General features: G+C 29.0%; 2 protein-coding genes and 1 long non-coding RNA gene across 14 annotated transcripts in view; 2 read left to right on the top strand and 1 right to left on the bottom strand.

The window, feature by feature from the left end:
• LOC147658849 (uncharacterized) overlaps positions 1-22,733 on the bottom strand; it is a 161,846-nt gene that overhangs the window by 85,298 nt on the left and 53,815 nt on the right. The window lies entirely within an intron of this gene.
• Positions 32-6,188, top strand: Eb1 (microtubule-associated protein RP/EB family member 1). 3 transcript variants are annotated; one of them, XM_086902635.1, is made up of 7 exons: positions 34-507; positions 925-1,214; positions 2,730-2,961; positions 3,261-3,308; positions 3,842-3,927; positions 4,005-4,160; positions 4,389-6,188. In XM_086902635.1, the coding sequence occupies exons 2-7, from the start codon at positions 948-950 to the stop codon at positions 4,455-4,457; spliced, it is 858 nt and encodes a 285-aa protein (XP_086758761.1). In that variant the 5' UTR covers positions 34-507; positions 925-947; the 3' UTR covers positions 4,458-6,188. The 3 variants fall into 3 exon arrangements, with proteins under 3 accessions (XP_012348239.1, XP_086758761.1, XP_012348232.1); XM_012492785.3 differs by lacking the exon at positions 3,261-3,308 and having other exon boundaries at positions 32-507; XM_012492778.3 differs by lacking the exons at positions 2,730-2,961; positions 3,261-3,308 and adding an exon at positions 1,607-1,871.
• LOC100864508 (uncharacterized) lies at positions 7,187-18,818 on the top strand. Of its 10 annotated transcripts, none has more exons than XM_086902539.1 (12): positions 7,399-7,619; positions 8,506-8,671; positions 12,384-12,423; positions 12,520-12,688; positions 12,854-13,008; positions 13,277-13,363; positions 14,087-14,236; positions 14,639-14,821; positions 14,996-15,136; positions 16,542-16,620; positions 17,279-17,362; positions 17,587-18,818. In XM_086902539.1, the coding sequence occupies exons 3-12, from the start codon at positions 12,397-12,399 to the stop codon at positions 18,444-18,446; spliced, it is 1,935 nt and encodes a 644-aa protein (XP_086758665.1). In that variant the 5' UTR covers positions 7,399-7,619; positions 8,506-8,671; positions 12,384-12,396; the 3' UTR covers positions 18,447-18,818. The 10 variants fall into 10 exon arrangements, with proteins under 10 accessions (XP_086758691.1, XP_086758668.1, XP_086758665.1 ...); XM_086902532.1 differs by having other exon boundaries at positions 7,601-7,932; XM_086902528.1 differs by lacking the exons at positions 7,399-7,619; positions 8,506-8,671 and adding an exon at positions 11,395-11,551 and having other exon boundaries at positions 17,587-18,204; positions 18,268-18,818.

The following is a 22,733-nucleotide window of genomic DNA, read 5'->3' as shown; positions in this document are numbered from 1 at the left end:
CTAATATCATCTTGTCCAAGAAAACTGCTGTGATTGGCGAATATAAAGTGGACTTCGCAAAATGGTACACACCTTGTGAGTCAGGATTAAACATTTTATCTTCTCTGTTAACGGCTATCACGAATTCTTCGATTTTGAACATATCTCGGAGCAACGAACTTCTTTACCGGTATCTGAAATCTCCAAAGTGTGGTTGTGTTCGTTTGTTAATTCCATTGACAGACGTATGAAAATTTTGTTGCTACGCGGTCGATTCGATAGAATAGCAAGATCGAATACGTGGTAAAAATAAATGTGTTTGAGAAAAAGCACAAAAGAAAAATATTCGTGACAATTGTTCGATTTTTTGGTGAAATATTTATTGCAGTACATGTGTATCGTCCAATCATTATCGAAGAAACCGTTAGAAATTTCCGTTGTATGCGCATTTGAACGATCTAGTATACATTTGTCATTTGCGTGCGGGAACCACTCCCGATTAGTGTTACGGTGTTTCCGCGATACTCGGTAAGTTATTTTATAAATATCTTACATGTAAAAAAAATAGGATAAAGATTCCAAAATTTATTTTTATGGTTCGAATCAATTACTAATGTTATGTGTTACAAAAATATGCATACATTGAAATCGAGGCATGTGGAAGAAAGGTCCCGAATATGTCGTCGGTCAGTGTTTCGAGCCAAAAAAGTGAATGGAATGTTATTCCTTTTAAGTCTACTTCGAGATCAATCGTTCAAATGATATCAGTAATTATTTTATAATTGATTAATTTGTTATATTGAGTCATTGTATTAAGTGATAATTTTTGAACTTTTGATTGTTTCTATATGTTAATATATGTTTTACATTATACGAGTTATTGATAACATAATTTACTCATACTCATACTTATTTTTTTCTAATTTTTGAATCATTATATTTTAGTTATTTAAAGGAAGAATACAGATATGGCTGTTAATGTTTATGCAACAAATGTGACAACTGAAAACTTGAGTCGACATGATATGTTGGCATGGGTAAATGACTGCCTTCAATCATCATTCACCAAGATTGAAGAATTATGTACTGGAGCTGTTTATTGTCAATTCATGGACATGCTATTCCCTGGAAGTGTGCCATTGAAGAGAGTCAAGTTCAAGACTAACCTTGAGCATGAATATATACAGAATTTTAAAATTTTACAAGGTGGTTTCAAAAAGATGAATGTAGATAAAGTAAGTGATATAAATGTATATAGAGTTTATATTATGAATTCTATATAAAATATTTTTAATTATTTAAGAATTTCTTCAAATTCAATCATTAAGATGTTTTAATATTTGTGTAACTTTAATTTTAGTCAGGAAATATAAGATTGACAATAATACTATGAAAACTAAAAACATAATTTATATTTATGAAATTTTACTTGTTAGGAAACTTAGAAAATATAATAGTTTAATGTAGATATCAATGAAACAACATTACTTATATCAAGGTAAAGTAATGAACCAAGATATACTCTGTATGATAATATATAGAATCATGTTGCTTCACTGAAAAGTGTTATACAAAGTGCAATAAGCATAAAATTATAATTAAATTTATTATTATGAAAATGGTTCAGGTAATACCAGTGGACAAATTGGTAAAAGGCCGCTTTCAAGATAATTTTGAATTTCTACAATGGTTCAAGAAATTCTTTGATGCAAATTATGATGGCCGCGAGTATGATGCTTATGAAGCACGTGGTTGTATACCATTGGGTTCTGGTGTTGATGGAACTCATAATTTATCAAATCCTCAATTGGTACCTTTACCACCTCAATCAAAACAGACGCAAATGCAGCAAAAGCATACACAACAACGTAACATTACCCCTCGCCAACAGGGTACAATAATATGATGTGTCAATTTAATAATGTTGCTTTTTGCATGTAATATATTTTTATCTATACAGTTTGAAAAATTATGTAATTAAATGCTGCATCAAAATTTATTATGATCATATGTAATTGCACTTATAAAGTATCTAATGTATATTAATAGTAGAAAGCACCATTTGCTTTTGCAATTTTAATCACATAAAAATTTATAATTATGCAAATTGAAATTATTTATAGCACAATATATTTTTATATACTATTTAATCATTTTAGAAATAAACAAATATTTATTTTTTCATTATGTTTATTTTTGCAATAGTAATTATTACATATAATTTAAATATAAACAGCATGTTGTTTATTTTCATCAACATATAAATACAATTTTTAAGATAGTTATTTACTGTAGTAGTAGAATGGTATCATGACTGTTATTTTTAACAATCTATAAATACATTCAAGTGGGGGGTAACAGATTGTCTTAGGAGAATAGAACAAGCTGGATTTTCTTTAATCTTCATTATATCAATTGTAGGAAGCACAAGCTTTGTTTATATACAATATACAATATGATATGGAATTTAGAATTTTACTAAAATTTACATTAAATTTACATTATTTTTCAATTAAATTCTTAATATACATACATATTTTATATATATATATATATATTTTAATAATTTTTTATCAAATTTATAATTTAATAAAAATTCCTAAAACTCTTTGTTATTTTTTTAAATTGTTTTTAACATATTTAATTCTTTTATTTTATATTTTGAATTTTTATAAAAAATTAGGTCAGTTTTTATTTTGTTCATTTAATATATTTTGTTCCACACGCTTTTTTTTTGCAATCATTTACAGATTGTTCCAATTGATAAACTGGTGAAAGGCAGGTTCCAAGACAACTTTGAGTTTTTACAATGGTTCAAGAAATTTTTCGATGCAAACTACTCCAGAACAGAACCATACGATGCACTTGCTATGCGAGGAGGAGAGCCCATGGGTTCTGGTGGAAGTAATGCACCACATGGCACTAATACAAAACGCACTACTCCACGTGATGTAAATTCGACTAAACCAGCTGCTCGTATTGGTACATTATTTCACACAACTTTTTTTAAAATTATTGAAAATTATATCTATAAACTTAAACATAACTTAAATAATTATTTTTAAAAATAATCATAAAATTAACATTGACTTTCTTTTAATTTGCAATCAACATGATCTGCTTCAAAATAACAATTATAAATAACAAGTTAGAAATTGCTATATATAGTCAAATATTTACTTATTTTTTTCTATGCAAATTTTGTTTATTTAAACTATATATATGTAAAAGAACAATAAGCTTGTGAGTCCTAGTAATATATGAAGAAAATTTCGCTTCAGGTAAGACACATACAACGGATCTTCCCGTACCTACATTAAACGACACTCGTAATTATTATTTTTTTTTTTTTTATATATTTTTTATGCTCGTTTCTTTATTTCTTTAGATCTTTATAATTCAAGGGTTTAGAGAAGGATATCTAATAAATTTGTTAAAAAAAATTTCTTGTAAAATAATAACATAGGAAAGGTAGTTCAAAAGGAAAGGTAGTTTAAAATTGTAAAAAAAAATTTTATAATTTTAATTGTCCATTCTTTATTTAAATGTTTGAAAAATTATGTAGTCAATGCTTTCTTGTTTGCTAATTATAAGTGTTGTACATAATTGTTTTAATGCATGTTATTTTCTATTGTAAAATTGTCTTTATAAACTATTATGATTTTTATAATTAATATACATAATTACACAATTTGTAAAGATGTTTACACAGTATTATTTTAATATTAAAATATTTGCTATTAAGAGAATATAATTACTTGTGATTTGTAATATATGTAAATATATTAATTATATTTTATCTGTAGAATTATTAATAAAAAAATAAAATATTTAAAAATAATATATCAAATTTTGTATTTAGTTACCAAAGCTCCAGCTCGTCCACAAGCGAAAACAGGAGTTGGCAATCGCGGCGAAGCTGGAAAAGTTGAAGAACTCAGTGCACAAGTATACATAGGAAAATTAAACTATTGTTACATCAATAAAGATAATTTTATATCTTTATTGTATAATTTTTTTTACAGGTAATGGAATTAAAAATGTCTTTGGAAGGACTGGAAAAAGAAAGAGATTTCTACTTTGGAAAATTACGTGATATCGAAGTTATGTGCCAAGATTGTGATAACGGAGATCCTCCACCAATAGTCCAGAAAATATTAGAAGTCCTTTATGCGACAGAGGTATGCGAGAGAATTTCGATAAATTTACAATAGAAACTTCTATACTCTCGGGAAATAGGTTTCAAAATTCGAAATTTTTCATCTAACAACAATCCTTATAGGAATTTTTATTTAATTTTTTTTTTTTCATAGACACAGAGTTTTTATTATGTCTGTAATATCAAATTCCAAAACTGTATTATATTACGCTGTTATTATTATTATTATTATTATTTTTAAATTATTTAGGAAGGATTTGCACCACCGGAAGAATTGGAAGGAGATGGTCTCGCGCCCGATGACGAGGAAGAATATTAACTTTACATTTTGTACAATCATTATAAAAAGTACGACAGCAAATTGTCCAAGTGCGTTTCAGTTTGTTATCTATTTGTGAGCCAGTATCAGTACCCTTCGCATAATTGATAAGCTACTTTGTAAAGCTATTTAAACATTTTCGCCTTCATTTCGTTACAAACGTTCACCGAGAGTTCATTAAAAAGATTCGCACGTATAATTAGGATAGAAAGTACGTTAAATAATGCACTTGAATAACTTGTACTCTACGAAAAGTAATTATTAAGAATGAAAACAGAATTAGCAGTTCATATATTGTCATAGTTCTTTATCGTAATTAAAATAACGGTAGAGCTTTGAACATCGACAAATCTCAAAATACGAAGGAAAAAATGAACAAATATTTTTGGATGCAGATTACCTGACAAGTTGTCTGAATCCAGTTTGTTATACAGTAATTTTATGTTAACTATGTTCAATAATGTGTGAGTGTTTTTTTGTTTGTAAATGCATTATTGTTTTTATCGATAAATAGATGAAATCTCGTCGGTTTGTCCTTTCGTACCTTGTAGTTCTCCGAAATTATAGATTGTATGAACGCATAATCTATAGTATAACTGTTTCAAATCTGTTCCAAGTCATTGTTAACATTTATTTGTATCGATCATAAATGTAAAACGATATATGATGTATGTCGAAAACTGATTCACGAAACGCATTAAATTGAATTTCCTAAGTTTTATACATACCTTCGATTTTTTTCTTCTTTTTTAACTTAATGAAACAATACATGCATTATGTCATTATAATTATTGCAATTTGAAATTTAAACGACACAATATGAAAATATAAATAAAATATAAATAATCATCGAGAAATAATATGATTACGAATAAATGAAACGACAATGATATTCATTTCTGTTTCCACTGTATTTTGGAGATGCGAAAAATTGTTCGATTTGAACATTGGATTTTGAATCAATGCACCTGATTCATTTTTGCAAAGATAGTAATTTATTTCACGCGAGTATATACGCGAACATTTTCGTATCTCCATGATCCGTCTTTCAGAACGAGAATGGCCTTAAAAAGCAGCGATAAACTTGAGATTACAGAAGAAATACTCGAATTATTTAGAGAGCAAACGCAAAGTGTATCTCTCAAAGTAATACGACATAATTGATAAAAAATTACGTTGCAAGCGCAAAGAAACGCTTAGCTTTTGAACAGACAACAAGTGAAAACAAGTAAAAAAATAAATGAATAAACAAATAGATAAAAATGAAGAAAAACTAACGAAGAAAATTTATAAAATTGTATGATCGAAGTATGAGTGAGAGATAACGAGCGAAAGAATTAAAAATCAAGCAAGCAAAAGTAAGCAAAATTATACATATATTATTTGCTAAATTTGCGATATAGCTTGGCACGAGTGTATTTAAAAAAAAACATAGAATTTAAATTAAAAGATACAGGAACAATTTTATGTATTTGATATTTTAAATTTTCTCTTAAGGATTAATCATAGATAAGCAATGCGTCGATTATTATTGTTATTATTATTTCCATTGTATGAAATGTAATGCTCGTATTAATTATATGCAACGATTTTGAAAAAGGTACACGACGCATTTTAACTTGCGCTACGTTCATTGCTCTATGTGTGCGTTTACAGCGATCCATCGCGAGAATGTGCTTCAAAAATTTGAAATTTTTAATGATGAGGTAATAAATGTTTAATAGGATTCAATATTGCATGACTTTTTTTTTTCTTTTTTTATTTTTCAATATTCCGATTGTATGTATGACTTTTTATGAAATTTTCACATATTATTATTATTAAGAGCATAAAAAAATTGTTTATTACATAATAAGTATCGTATATTTTTCTAAAAATTTTTGATCATCACATATATTGAGAATACATTTGAGTCAATTTGTGATGTTTCAAATTTTGTATTATTATATTATAATATGTATAGATTTATGTGTTTTTAATTTATTGCAATTAACTGTTTATTCATGTTACATTTCAGTTAAAGATTTACCATTTTTTGCTACGATTTTATAAGGCTGATTTTAACGTTTATAATATTGATCTTTAAAGAAATATAAAGAAATGAGAATATTTTGTAAAGTGAATAAAGAATCCATGTAAAAGAAATATAAATACGATGCAAAAAAACTTTTTTTTTTAAAAAAAAACTCAACAAAAAACACTTTGAGATAATTTTTTATCGTTATCTTTGGATTTTCTTGAATATCACCGTGAAAAATGAAAATTCGTAGGTATTAATAACAGAATTATAATAAATAAAATATAAAAGATATTAATTACTCTTTTCCCTCAGGTATCCTTCATTAATGATTACAATTAAGAGTTTTCACGTATCATATTTTAAAATTACACATATATAAATATATAATTTGACGAAACGAGTTCATTCAGAAAGTTATCAATTCAAGAGATTACTTCTGTATTCCTATCTTTACTTTCTTCGATATATATTTTAATATTAATTCGATTAAAAGAATTTCTTGATAAATTGAAAAGTACCATCTATAACAGAAATGTATGTACAAATGAATTCGTCTCATAAAATTTTCATTAAACTCTTTTTCCTTTTCCAGATGCTCTCACATTTCCAATTTAAAACGAATCATCATACATCCTTCTGTTCAAGAACAATTCTAACCACGCATCCATAAAATCCTTTTCCAATCACAAACCCATTATTAAGAAAATTCATACGCGATCTTCAATCTCTTCCAACATCCATCCCAACTGTTCCTCAACCTACGCACGGATCAACCACCATCGTTTCGTCCATTCACATTGCATCAGAACACCAACATCGGTACCGAAACAACCGAGCTTCGTTCATTTCGTGCAAATCCACGAAAACGGCGGAAACAGGCGAATTCTTTGGCCTGAGCGTGCGTGATCACGAAGAAGATACGACTCGGGCCAAAGGTTCCGGCGGATGACGATCCTCCATCGTGAATAGAGTTCCAGTGGATCGTCGTCCGCGGTGGATCGTGCGTGGATCGCGACCGTTTCTCCTCGCGTGAAAAGAGGAAGGAAGATCGGCCATAAGGAGGCGGGTGACGTGGAAAGGGGTGAAGGAAGAGCTCCTGTGAGGAATCATCCGGCGTTCGATCGCCGCCATTTTTGAAGCAGGTAAGATTCGCTACAGTATACATATATATATACTTTTGTTGGAAACTCGATAAGTTTTGCTTGATTTGTCGTTCTGTTCGATTTTCTCGCGGTTACGGCAGGAAGTGAGAACCTTGAGGTTACGTAAGAACGGTTTTTTATGAAAATGATCTGCGGTCATCTTGTTGGTGATCCAAGTCGATGGCGTGCGCCAGTCGCGAGTCGATCGCCTTTCAACCCTCGTTTGCGAGGATGATGGATTGAAGTGACTTTGATCGAATGGGATTATAAAGTTCGATATTAATGTTGATTAATAGATATGTTTATCGTTGAGGTAAAATTTATTTTGAACCTTTTGACGAGATTGGAAGAATAATTTTTTTTCTTTTTTAATAATGACAATTTAATGTATTTATTAAGTTTTGAACTTGATTAGGATCCAGAGTAAAGGATAAGTTTTGTCTTACGTTTTGACGAAAATAATCGTAGCTATTTATCTTTTTTCCTTTTTCTTTATTTTTTAATTTTAAGAATTAGTTAAGAATGATTTCATATTGAATTGTTGTTTAATTCATTTTTTTATTCGATACTGTCTAATTTCTCGTGTGGATAAAAATTGCTTTAAGAATTCGAGAAATTACTCGATTCTAATCGTGTTTTTCTTTCTTTTTTTATCGTTTCTTGTTACAAAAATTAATCGTATTACCAAATTTGATGTTGATCGTTTCTAACGACAAAGAGATTTTTAAATAAATTTTTTTCATCTTTTTCATGCCAACATTTAAAATAATTGAAGATAATATTTTTACAATATCGAATTTTAATAATAATCAATGTAAATGATTTCTTTTATATGATTCAAATGATTATATCAATAAATGATTTATGTATTTCATTTTTCAAATAGAGAGAATTTCGAATTCGTATGATTCGTTTCGATTTGGTAACCGTTTAATGTATTCTGTCCTCGACGACCTAAACAACAGAAAAACGGGATTCTGAGAGGCTTCCTTGTGTAGTCGCTTGGCGAACAGCGTTGATGGAAGTTACTTTGCCTCATGATTTATCGCTTGGTGAGTTTCCTTACCATTTTCACATATATGTTTTAAATTTAATCATTAACTATTTGTCGATCTATAAATAGTATTTATATGTAAAGAAAATATGAAAAATTTCGAAGAGATAACGTCGAATTTTTTTTTTTTTTTTTGATAGTCTATAAAATTATTATTCAAACGAAAGATAAATAAGATAAATATGTTCTTATGAATTTTGAAACGTCATAAATGAAATAATTTTTAAATAACTATTTTCTCTAGTAGTTAGAAATAATAAATTAATAAATTTTGAATTACAAGATCGAAAGAATCTATATTTATCTGTGATTGAACTATTGTTTATGTTTATATTTATGTTTATCATTTAGATTTACATACCCCTAATTGCTTTAATTATATTATTATTATTATTATTAGTAAATAATTGCTTTGTATTTTATCTTTCCATTAAATATGTTTCTAGAATTAATAGGAAAGCAATGAATTACAAAAACGATAACTATATAATGGTAAAATAATAATTTTTATCAATTAATAATAGATTTTCGTTTCAATAATAAATACAAACTATGAAAAATAATAAATATTGTGTAGAATATTGTCCTACAATGTAATTAATATATAACGTAATTTATATATTGGTTTCTTATAAAACGTATGTAGACTTAAAGTTTATACAAAAAAAAAAAAAAAAAATCATTATACAGTAATATAAAAGGTCATATATACATATCTATAATGTTTAATATAATATGTGCATGTATTATAAATATTGAAATTTCTATAAAGTTCATCGGATAATAAATTTTTAATTGAAAAAAGAAATGAAGAAATCAATGGATCTCTATGTAAATTGGATAGATTATGCATTATTACCATAATCACTAAAATATTCAATTTAATAATATAAAAAAATTCTCAAAATTCTTTTTTTTTCAATTGTAAGAATCAATAATTGAATAATGATGCACACACAAATTAATGATTAATTAAATAAAAAAATTAATAGTGTGGATTGATAATGAAAATAATAAGAATTATTTAACAATAATAATAATAATAATAATGGAGTAATAAAAAAATAATAAAATTATATAACAATATCCAAGCACGATATCGAATATCGTATATTTCCTCTTTCGAAGCTCTCATTTTTCTGCCTTTTTTTCTTAATAATCCGAAGAAATAATCGTTTGCCTACCCTCGTAACTCTCGTTATCGAATTATTTTTTTCATTACATTTTTCTGAACATTTTTATTTCACGTTCTCGTTATGGGAATTTCGTCGTACAATGGCGGATAGCAGCAGGTCATGCCTTCTCGATAGCAAAATTATCGTTTCCTTTATTGTTTATTTATTGAGGCTTCGATGAGAAAAATTTCACATAGCCATAATAATGTATCAGTATCGAAAAATTCCAACAGAAAGCAAATCATATTGGATCATTAAGAAAAAAAACTAATCTCTATTCCAAGATTATCCCCTCGATTTTATATAATCATGAAATATATTTTTGTTTATATAAATTTTCGATTTGCAATTTTATTTTCAGTCAATTTTCATGTTAAATCTTAGGTTTTATTATAATTATTGAAAGGAATTTAAAGCATTTATTCAATATTTTTCATTTCTTCGTTACTATTTCTTCTATTTAAGTTTCATAATTTTATAAAATTTGGAAAAATTATAATAAAATGTATTTATTAGGATTAAAAGTTTATTAGTTATAATCTTTTATAATTTTTTATAATATCACCGTGTGATAATTATTAGATCTTAGTTTTCAAATTAACCTTGAGTAGTAAGTAAAATTAGAAATTAAATCATAGAAAGAAAATAATAATTAAGATTAAATATTAACATTAAGTGTTAATCTCAATATTTCTATTTAAAATAGTTTATAATTATTTTAAAAAATTATTCATTGAAGTTTAATGAATCATTGTTAAAAAAAAAAAAGAATACTTCTAAGAATTTTCAGGAAAATCTAATATTTACTTGAAAATTATATATACTTGAATATTATACATACAATAATATAGACCTAACTCATTACTTCTATTATATTATATTTGTAATACTTGTATTGTATTATATTTTGACATTTCAGTTGCCCTCTTCGATCTAAATTCTAAATAAACATATTTAAATTATAACAAAAGAAATAACAATATCGGTATTATGTCAGTTAACGAATTAATATTTTTAATATTTATATTTTTTGGATGGATTTCATTATAAATTTTCTACTATAAAAACGTCGTGAATTTTCGCGACGAAAAATAAATTAGATTAAAATCTATTCTATTACCAAGCGAAATGACAAAGGATTCCCTTTTATTTCTCACCACGAGAATATCGAATCTTCCAAAAATTTTGTCCCCTAAAAAGCTTTCCTTTTACAAAAAAGGAGAAAAATTCTACGATAAAAATAAATTATATTAAAATTTGCTTTATTATTGAACAAATGACAAAGGATTTTCAACAAAGTCAATCGAATTTCCCGGAAAACTTTTTCGTTATTAAACAGGATCGTAAAAGAAAGAGGAAAAATAAATTATATTAAAATCTATTTCATTACTGAATAAACGACAAAGGGTTGGTTTTTCTTTTTTTTTTAATTTCTCACTACGAAATATCGAATCTTCCAACAGGCACACTCATGATTGCCTGTGAGCTCTTTTCGCGATAATGTGAGGTCATGCCTTCCAGATAGCGAATTATCATCGTTGCATTTCTTATTGTTTATTTATTACCGTCTCATTATGGTTTAATGAAAGAGGATTTCATCCACGTGAACCCGTCCACACCGTTCCAGAAACAAAGTCGAAAATGTTATTAGTGATTCCGTGTTATGGGAAAATATGTCTCCGCTGCGAAAGTTTAAGGCAAAAGTATAAATCGTTCTATTAATTCTTTCGCAATCTTGGTACACAACGAGATCTATATTTTGCAGACTCTGTTTAACAAAATGTTTTAACATCGTGTTTTTTTAATGGCGCCTCGTTCATTAAGTGGCGATAATTTCGAGATAACTTGAAAATTGTGTGTTTATTGTGCTTTCAAATGATCGAATTATTGTGAATATTTCGAAATTATCGAGTTGTTTGAACAAGAGTGGAATTGAAAATGTATAATTTACGACTTATTTCTTTGTCCATGATAATTATTTGATCACTTGCTATATTTTATTTTGCACATGGATAGATACGTATTTGTCGAATGCGTGCATATATGCATAATAAGATACAATATAGGATATGCAGAGAAAAGATTTACTGAAATAAAAAAAAAAAAAAAAAAAAAAAAGATGTAAAACTAAAAGGCACAAAATGAAAGATATAAGATAATGTATGAGTTAAGAAGTTAAAAATAATATATCGTGGCTCTAAAATTAATAGATATTCATTGCTGAGGAATAAATTAAAAAAAATTGTAGTTTCCAAGAGATTTAGAGAATGAGTCAAATGTCAAATAATTATTAAAAGAAAAGAAATGCTACGTGTGTTTGATGAAGTAAATTTTTACTAATTGTTTAACATTCCTCCGCATAAATTAACATAGTAGTGTTGGCAATGAGTGTTTGACATTGTGTATAACATGTTAGATAAGAACATTGTGCAAGTCATTTTATACAATGAAAACTGAAAATTTCTACGCTTCGATTCTTCTTTTAAAATTAAGATTTAAAATTTTATCCAATAACGAATTTTATACGATTTTCAGATCAAATTTAGCCATGGAGAATGAAAGAAATTCGGTAGCTGTAAGTAATGGACATCATTATATGTTCGATACATTTAAACAGAAAGAAGTGAAAAAAAAAAGCGAAGAAAATAATTTAATTCCTTATTTCCTGCAGACAACATCCAGGAGAGAATCAGAAGGAATTACAGGATGGATAGAATCCGTGATTATGACCGTGTCGCAGACTTCCATAGGCCAGGCATTGTTCAAATTTATCGACTCGTTTTTGTGGGTCGTGGAAAAATCAACTCAATGGAGCTTACCGGCTCATGAAATCGCGGCTGGTACGTTTGAACAATTTTTAAAAATTATTTCACTCGTTAATAATCTAATAACAATAAATCACGAAATCATTTGAATTAATTTTTAACCATTTGATTAAAAATTCGAAGATTAATTCGTTTGATTTAAATTTAATTTAATTTGGATTTTTTGATGGTGAATAACAGAGGAGAATGGTAAAGTATTTGGGAGAATAGAGCTCGTGAGACCTTTGCCATGGCTTCTCTTTCTGCCAGGATTAGTGATACTTCGAATCATCAGATGTGGGCTCAACGTGGGTGCTTTTATTTTGGGCTATCCACGAATACGACCAAGTGGAATGGTAAGCTACGTTATTTCTTATATTTCAATATCGATTAAAATATTTTAATTAAATCACAAACTTTTTAATACTCTTTTAGATTCAACGATAGATTATTGCAAAGTGTTTTAAATTTTATTTTTTATTTTATCAAAAAATATTATATTTTGATTCTATTTTTGTATATATGTATATATGTTGTACGAATGGTGTCGAAAGTAAAAGATTTGTTTAAATAAAATTTGATATATATGTATATACATAAAAAAAAAAAAAATATCTGTTCCAGGTAAAATTCGTGCAAAAAACTCGCAGACGATTAAGAGCGATAAACGTAAAAGCAGTAAAAGCGAGGCGCAGAATAACATGTGCCAAGGTAAATCGACTATTTGTAATTCTAATTGCATGTATTTTTATATATCTCTTTATTAATATTTGTTTTTCCCATGTCTCACGTAGTATTTGCAAAGAATTTTATATACACGTATTTTAAAAAATTGTATTCCTTGTAACTACTTATTATTATAAATAATTATTATTGAAATTAGCATTAGGTAAATTTTTATTTTAATCGCATATTTGCATGCTTTTTAACAGTGCTGCTATACTCTTTCGTTGAGTTGTGTTGCGATTCAACGATCTTCAATTCACTTGAAATTCATTAAAATGAAATTTAATCGAATCAATCAATTAATGTTCCATTTAAAATTCATACCAGACAGCGAATCAATCTGTCGGATTGGCAAAAAAAGGAAGAGAAAAGAAGGTAATTTTTTAAAGCGCAGAAAATAAAGAAAATTTATTTCATAACAAATAAAATGTATAACAAAAAATTTTAAATTAATTTCTTTTCACAATATAAAAATATAACAGTCGAGACTAATTAAAATAATGAAGAAGAATGAAGAATGCCTTAATCCCGGGTTCTATTGTTATCTAATGCATGATATTTAATAATTTTCAAGTATTTTAAAGATTTAATAATCGATATTATTCACACGTAGAGCTCAATGAAAGAGTAGACGCTTTTTTTCAACTCGGTTAGCCTTTAGACACATAATTAAAATTAGCACGATAATAGTCTCGGTGATGGATATAGGACAAGAGGTTGACGATGATCGAGGCCAAGAAGGCTCTGATCAGATCCATCAGATTGACTCTGTCGACTTTGTCTTGTTTGGATACGTCTAAATCATCCCCCTCGCCACCCCCGATGAAAATTCGTGTAGGTCAAATGGATTTCGACACGGTAATTCTTTTTAATAAACTATTTCTACGATTTATTTTTAATAAGGAATCTAATTAAGGATTCTTAACATTTCAATTTTTTTTTCTATTCGTAATTAATCCGTTCCATCTATTTATTAGTTATTTATTAGTATATTTTCAATTGCAATTAAATAGTCATTTGAAGATTATTAATCATGTGTACAATCATTCCTGTTTGTCTTCAATTATCCAAGCAATTCATTTTAATGTAATTCTTCATAATTGTGTGCGTAAAGAAAAAAAAAAACGTACAACTCAAATGTATGTAATTTTCAATGTTTCTATTAACACAAATTAACGATACTTTAACAATTATCATTGTCAATTATTATTATTCATATTGAATGAAATTTACTTACTCAAGTTTTAAATGAAATCGCAGATAGCAACACCAGAAGAGAAGTCGACCACGGAATCTGTCGGCAGCCCTGTACTCCACGAAATGAAACGCAAATTCTCCCAGATATTAGACGATGAAAGTTCCGATGGCTCGGATAACGAGACACTTCGTACAAAACTCGAGAGACTAGCAATGGAGAACAGCACGGACGATTCTGATTTCAACGTGAGTAATATTATAAGATTAATTTTTAAAATTCAAAATTATAGACTCGTGCTTGCATCTTTCTCTCTGAAACGTAAGTTTGTCATCAAAGTTGAAGGAAAATATTGAATTGAGTACTCGGGCGTGAGAATTTTCTTTCTTCAAAGAAAATATGCGATTCGACGATTTTTCCAGATTGCCGAATGTTCAATAGAATCGAGCACAGGGAGCAGCGAAAACGATCCGGACAAGGAGATATCATTTAACGAGACGGCCGAGATCCAGAGGGAAGCTTGCAAATTCTTGAAGGATGATACGTACCAGCTAATGTCTCTGGTAAAATTAATATACGTAATAATCATGTTTTCGTTATGTCTTTCGTGTTTAATGTGGATATGAAATGTCTGTGAAGAAATTTTAAAAATTGACTCCGATTGCTCTAATTCTTTTTTCTTTTTTTTTTTTTTATTTTATGTAACTATGTAATAATGATTTTAATTAGATGATGTGATCTAGAACATTTTTATTAAATTTAAATAGAGTCTTAATATAGAATAAAGTTTATCAACAAATAAACGATATTGATAATATTGAAAAATCTTAGAAAATTTCATAAAATTTGAATTTTGACCAAAATCCTTTAAAAATAATTTCATTTCTTTCTAGAAATTTAAATATTTTCTTCTTGTGGATGTATAAATAAATTTTTTTTAAAGTAATTGAAGTAGTTTGAGTAGAAAAAAAAAAGCAAGAAATTAAAAAGAAAAAAAATACAGAACAAAAATTTGCGATTTGCGATGAAACTTACGCCATAAATTTATGATTCGAATTTTCGCATGATTCTTGTAATAAATATATGCAATTAGAAATGGAAGAAAAAAAACTTTGTAAACTTTTTACGTCAATAACTCTGGAAAATGATAGAGATAAATTCATATGCGTAGTTGATCATGCATATAAATATATACGTAATTTGATATACGTAATTTTTACGTACGTTAATTTAAAATTATTGCATGTAATTATCTTATCAGGAGGAAAAGCATAGATCATTAATAAAATATAAATAAATATTTTTCATCGATGTTTGAATTTAATCTTAAATAACAAAATTCGAAATCTGTTTGTTAATATAAACAATTCTTTAAAAATAGATATGTTTTGCATATTGGAAGATTGATAATAAAGAAACTGTGTGTATATAATCTATAGAATAACATTCAAATATTTTTAATAATTTTATTAAAAGCAATAAAATTTATCACATGCGAATGTATCCTATCTTTTTATCTCCGTTACCCAATACAACAAACAAGTAAAAATCTTAATTCGTTAATTAATCTTAATTTACAAAATACTGATATATTTATTTTCGACCTAGTTTTTCAAGATTGTACCACCACAATTAAAGAACACCCATTTGCATTATCTAAAAAAAAAAAAAAAATTATTAACAAATACATTTTTAATCATTTTGCTCTCGAGAATTATTTTTCGTCAATAAGATATGCGTCCATTGACGTACTCTCAATGAAAAATATTTTTAACAGTTTTGCATATAATTCGCTTCAATTTAATCAAAAATCCTTAAGAAAGAAGTACACAGATCACGCTGCATCCAAAAATTTCATTCTCTTCGTGATGCTCGTTAATGATCGACCATTAATTAAACTCATTAAACATTTAACAGTCTTTGCCTCTTTCTCCAACACTTTATACAATACGTGTTCTTTCTATTTAGAAATTGCAGATAGCGAAATCGATGAAGGACGAGGAAACGAAGGATGGCGCGAAACTCGAGGGCGCCATGGACAGTTCTGGTGAGTCCGTGTATTCGTCGGCAAAGGAATTCGACGAGGACTAAGAAACGACCTCGCACGAGCCACGGCCATCGGCTGGTTCACCGGAACAATCGCGATCGTTCCGATGAACCACTCTTTCGGCCGAGGCTCGATCCCGTGTCAGACAAAAATTGAATCATAAAATTGAATGATCAGAATAAAGATATATGTGACAAAGATATGTGAAATGTGTCTCGTCGACCATGTGTCTTCTCGACAGCCTTATCCTAAGATTAATTTTTATTCATTAAGAAAAATCGGAATGCACTTCCATGATGTTCCAGGATTTTTTGCTATGGATCTTTGAAGCAGTCGAAAGATCTTGGAACAACAGAAATTGTATATGCGTTGAGAACGCAGCATCGATGCAAAATTAGTTCCAGCTTGTGTAAAGAATAGTTTGTTTGTTTGTTTGTTTGTTTGTTTGTTTGTTTGTTTCTTTCTTTCTTTCTTTCTTTCTCGTGTTCGTAATTAAGGAAGAATCTCTTAGAGAAATTGGATTTCGACAAGTTAAGTGGCAATTTGTTTGACTAAATTTTAATTTACGAAGTCAATTAAACGTAGTTTAAATGTGCAACGTTGATCGAATTGGATTTGAATAAAAGATTCAAATCTAACAGATTTTTGTTCTTTTTAGAATCCGCGGTGGCAAAGGCGAGCAGTGTGACCAAAGACTTCATCAATGGAGAAATAAATTCTGCATTGCAACAATCGTCCACAGGTATTTCAATTAAGATAAAATTTTATTCATTTTTGTGTCAAACGATCTAAACTATATGCAATCAATTCGAATCGAAGCAAGAAATCATCATAATCCAGTACCCATCTTCAAACCAACTCGATGAAAATTTAATCCTGAACATAACCACTGTATAATATCGACAAAATATTAATCGCAACTATTAAAAAAATTAAATAAACCTGACATCGTATCGACAATTTCAGAACCAAGCTCAGCGCCAGAAGATACCGAAGAGAAGAAAACTTCGACCCCCCCTACAACAGAAGCTTGCACCTTATCGAAATCCGATAGCTCTCCCTCGAAGGAGAACTCCTCAGAAGTCTGCGCGTCGCCAAAATCTCGTAGCTCCCCCTCAAAAGGGAATTCCTCAGAAGTTTCCACGTCACCGAAGACTCGTAGCTCTCCCTCGAAAGAGAGTCCCTCGAAAACTCAAACTCAAACAGAGACAAATCAAACGAAATCTCGTGATTCTCCTTCGAAAGAGAGTTGTTCAGAAACATCAGAAGCGAGCACACTATCGAAATCTCGTAATTCCCCTTCGAAAGAGAGTTGTTCAGAAGCATCAGAAGCGAGCACACTATCGAAATCTCGTGATTCTCCTTTGAAGGAGAGTTGTTCAGAAACATCAGAAGCGAGCACACTATCGAAATCTCGTAATTCCCCTTCGAAAGAGAGTTGTTCAGAAGCATCAGAAGCGAGCACACTATCGAAATCTCGTAATTCTCCTTCGAAAGAGAGTCCCTCGAAAGCTCAAACAGAGACAAGCACGAAATCTCGTAACTCCCCTTCGAAAGAGAGTTGTTCAGAAACATCAGAGGCAGGCACACTATCGAAATCTCGTAACTCCCCTTCGAAAGAGAGTTGTTCAGAAACATCAGAGGCAGGCACACTGCCGAAATCTCGTAACTCTCCTTCGAAAGAGGAGACACGGGCGTCAGAAGCTTCCGCGTTATCGAGAACTCGTAGATCTCCTTCAAAAGAGAGTTATTCAGCCGTACAAGGGAAATCTTATTACAAGTCCAAAAAATATGGCCGCAATAAACCTACATGGACCGAACAGTGAACACAGATGGAGACGCTGTTCCCTCTTAAAAGTTCCTTCACTGTGATTTTCATTAATACACTTAAGCCACAAGATGCTTGTGGCTTATTTTTTATTATTTATTCGATTAATAATTGAAATTAGAAAAGGTATCGCGAAATCGTTCCATCGCGATGATTAATAATTTGTACGATAAAAAGAAGACGAAGAATTTTTTCACGAAAAATATCAAAAAACTTTTCTAATCTCCGGTTTTCATCGAAGCAAGTTCGTTGTAATTTACGTTGTTCGTTTTGTTTTTTTACTGAATAATTGTAATGAAACAAGCTGAATAAATAACATATTTGTTTTACAAAAAGGAAAAAAAAAATAAAGAAAAACATTTTGCAGCAACTTCCAAATACACGTATTCCAAACATGCTCGAAATAATAATACAACAATACGTACGCAAAATAAATTCAATTTCATTAAATTCAAATTCAAACTTGTTCCTCATCGATCGATGCACAATTCGATTAATCATTGAGATGAAAAGGAGAGAGATCGTTGCATAAAAATTTCTCGAAAACGATCAGAACATTCCGTTCTAATCTCCAGTTTCTATCACGAAGTAAGTCCATCGATGGCATTATCCATTGCGGGCGGATTCATTTTGAAAAAAGAAAAGAAAAAAAAAAATGAAAGCTTCGTTTTTCGAATCGAAATATTGTCATTAGCGCGATGAAAAAAATGGCAGATAATGGGAGATAATGGTCGAACGATGGGGCGGAGGAGAGTTTTTGGCCACTTGTGAAATATTGAGCAAAAAGTCTGATCTATTAAGCCTCGGTGTAAACTTCCACGACCGTTGCTCAAAGTACGGGCCACGTTATCGTTTTCACACTCTCGGTCGTGAGATAATTGGCATACAATTGCAATGTTTCGTATGCGATTGTGTGTTACAAAAATAACCAGCCAGAAGAAGGAAAGTTCGAGCTATTTTTGTAGACAGTGATGATTAATAATTAGGGGGGGAGGGGGAGAAATAGTAATTGAAAAATAGAATAGAATAGAATTTAAGAAAGGTTTAAACAAGATTTGTAGATCAAAAAAAAAAAAAAAAGTACAGATATCAGAAGCTTTTTCGTTATCCTATTACATTAAATATTTATTGAATTTGTTACTGATCATAGATTCAAGGAAAATTACAATGTATTATAAATTTTTCTTCGGTTTTTCTCTAAAATAATTTTCTGTTTATAAACAATTGCTACGCAAGATAGATGCTAATTTTCTTTTCTTAAGAAGATTTTATAAGAAAGAAAAATTGTATCCATTTAAAAATCATTATTCTCCAAAATTACAATTTATATTTCCCATGAAAACAATTTCTCTTCGAATAATTGGAAAATAATAAAAAAAAAAAAAAATTCGAAAAGAACGATACTTTTTTTCTATACCATCGTTCTTTTATCATTCTCTGATTCCGATCGTCTCGATCGCGAAAATTCGACAAACGTCATCCCGCAATTAATATTTCTATCTCGTCGCACAAATACATCGAATCGTTATCGCGAAACGTTTTAATTTATTTTACGTGAATATATTATTTAATCTAACGTCTTCGTATTTACGAAATCTTCGACTTAAACGAATTTAAACTTTTTTTGTAATTGGCTCGATGCAAAATAGATTTAAAAATAATCTCGTGACATTTCAGATTGCACAAATTTGATAAATTTTGATGAGTATTCGTTGACAAGTGTCTAAAATATGATTATATTTTACGAGAAATTGAAGAATAAAATCAAATATCGGATGGACTAACGATGAAAAAGAAGTAAAAATTGAATGATAAAATTTTCTTTATTTTAAAATCGGAAATTAGAGGAAATGATAACGATTTTTTTTCTTTAATGAGATATTTTTGCGAATTATGCATAATTATTATTATTTATTTAAGAAATGTTTATTTATCAACTTACCATCGATATAGACAAGTAAAATATTTTTAAAGTCATCATCTTGCTTAATACACATTACATTTTCACCGAATCTCTATTAATAACTGTCATGAATTTCTAGATTATAGATTAAAGTAAAAAAAAGAAAAAAGAAAGAAAAAAAGAAAAGAAAAAAATCGTAATCAATTAAAAGATATAAAGGCATATAATAGTAATGATATATCTTCCTTTTTATGATCAAACAAATTTTTAATTACAATTCTTATCGCGATTTAGCAGCAGCCATTTTGAATGCTCGCTTATCTTAAAACACCCTGTATATTACAATTTAACCGAAGTTCGACCTTTGCCATGTTTTTTTTACACTTTTACAAATTTTTTGCAAATATAAAAAAAACACACGTACACACACAACACTCTTACAATTTATTTAAATCGAATCAATGAACATTTAAACACGTAAAAGAAACGCGTAATCCTTCAATTAAATCCTTCAAATGTGCAATGAAATTACACGTGTGATAAAATATGTAAAAAAAAAAAAAAAAATACGAATATAACAAAAAAGAATTTTAAAAATAAAATTTCTTCTGTAAAAATTTTCAATAGTTTCAATCTCAGACACAAGGATCGCGTACTCTCAACATTCAATAGCCAATAAATCTTAACGAGTACTGCATTTCGAAGCGTTGGATGGAATGGATATAAATTATTGTACATAAATTTTGTGCAATAATATAGCCGATCGAGACATTATTATATTGGTCATAATATTAATAACACAGATACGGAGCGTTCATTCTTGCGAAAAAAAAAATATCCCTTATCGTCAATCACGATAAGTTGAGATTACGGCCCATATGTCGTGCATGTGCTCGATGGACAGATAAGTGCGTTACACTGTCCTAGAAAATGAACGGAAGAAAGCTCGTGACGTGATGCCGTTCTGCCGATCGTGTTTGTCGGTCACCAAGAATCCCACAAATTAGCCGTGATAAAGAAACACGAATTGCAGTGACCACACGTTACATTTCAAACGAAAACACAAATGTATATTTTTCTTTTTTTTTTTTTTTATTATCTTTGAATTTAAAATATAATTTGGATCTTCTCGAATTACTATGTGAAATTAAAAAAAAAAAAAAAAAAAAGAAATTATCTAATTATTTTAATTAATTTCGAGTTTTTCGAGACGAAATTTATACTTTCCTCGTACTCTTGGAAATTGTATCGAATTTATTGAAAGAAAGTTTTCATAATTGTTTATATTCTTGATGCTTTAGTTTAATTTAAGGGATGTGTTTGAGTTGAGAGTATGGAACGAACAAAGATGAGTAATTTATACTTTTTTTTTCGTACGCGTTGAAATAATTTTGAAAATTCGTAGTTCGGATAAATTGATTATTATCGAGAGATTGGATCACATATTTTTGGATTGGAAATCATCGGATCAAATAAGATGTCTCTCTTTTTCAATTATTTCGTATTAAACGATACGTACCGAATCTTTTAGATATCAAGTACTATCATAATCATGAAATCAACAAATGTTGGACTTATCTTTTTTTCTTTATTTGTAATTCCAGTTCTGCTATCGTGTACAATAGTGAATTCTAACATCTCGCAACAAAATTTTAAGTACTTCTGAAAACTATTTAATCTTAAAATATTTGTACGCTTTTCGTTTACATTGGTATATCTATACATTCTTTGGCTGTAACATTCATTTAAACAATAATTCTTGCATCGTAATATCAATACTGTCATCTAATATTGTTCTCCAACATATTCGACATAACACGAAATGATCATTTCACGATCTTTTTCGAATTAAAAACTTCAAATTTCCTTTCTCTCTTCTAATCATCATCGTAATTTTACACAAAAATAAAATTTTAAAAAATATTTCTATATAAATAAATCCTACATTACGAATATCCAATAATTTTCACTATAATCACAACGTTGCCATCCACTCTCACGATTCTCGAGAATAATTCAAATCGTACGAAATTTTGAATTACTCATATCGAAAATATTCAATTCTCGAACCATTCGTTTCGTTCATCGAAAATTTCGGGGGGATCGTTCGACATTTCATCGAAACGAGTGTTTTATCCACGCCAAAAGAAACGATTGCTCAACAAACAAAGAATTTTTCGCGATCGAAGGGATAATCGTGATAACCGTGTGTCGTCTAGTCTCCATAGAGATAGATCTTTTTAAATGTCAGGGGCAAGGAATACTCAGATAACTAATTGTTTCTACTCGACTCGACTGCCGTTTGGTTCTACCTCACAATTTGTTAATGACAAGAGACCCTCGAGGTGAAGTATCCAGGCTTAACCGACAAGTGCTACCGAA

Source organism: Apis florea, unplaced genomic scaffold, assembly GCF_048593485.1.
Source record: "Apis florea isolate Af1SG1 unplaced genomic scaffold, ASM4859348v1 contig_1615_pilon, whole genome shotgun sequence".
Taxonomy (NCBI): Eukaryota; Metazoa; Arthropoda; class Insecta; order Hymenoptera; family Apidae; genus Apis; species Apis florea.
Note: the sequence above shows the minus strand (reverse complement) of the source record. Positions and strands in the feature narration are given on the sequence as shown.

What these genes read in the sequence shown, in the direction of transcription:
- Eb1 (XM_086902635.1), top strand. Translation starts at nt 948, where the DNA reads ATGGCTGTTAATGTTTATGCAACAAATGTGACAACTGAAAACTTGAGT. An exon ending in ACCTACATTAAACGACACTC is followed by an intron (nt 3,309 to 3,841) that starts GTAATTATTATT and finishes TTTTGTATTTAG; the next exon opens with TTACCAAAGCTCCAGCTCGT. An exon ending in TTGAAGAACTCAGTGCACAA is followed by an intron (nt 3,928 to 4,004) that starts GTATACATAGGA and finishes TTTTTTTTACAG; the next exon opens with GTAATGGAATTAAAAATGTC.
- LOC100864508 (XM_086902518.1), top strand. Translation starts at nt 11,490, where the DNA reads ATGTTATTAGTGATTCCGTGTTATGGGAAAATATGTCTCCGCTGCGAA. An exon ending in GTCAAATGGATTTCGACACG is followed by an intron (nt 14,237 to 14,638) that starts GTAATTCTTTTT and finishes ATGAAATCGCAG; the next exon opens with ATAGCAACACCAGAAGAGAA. An exon ending in CGGACGATTCTGATTTCAAC is followed by an intron (nt 14,822 to 14,995) that starts GTGAGTAATATT and finishes CGATTTTTCCAG; the next exon opens with ATTGCCGAATGTTCAATAGA.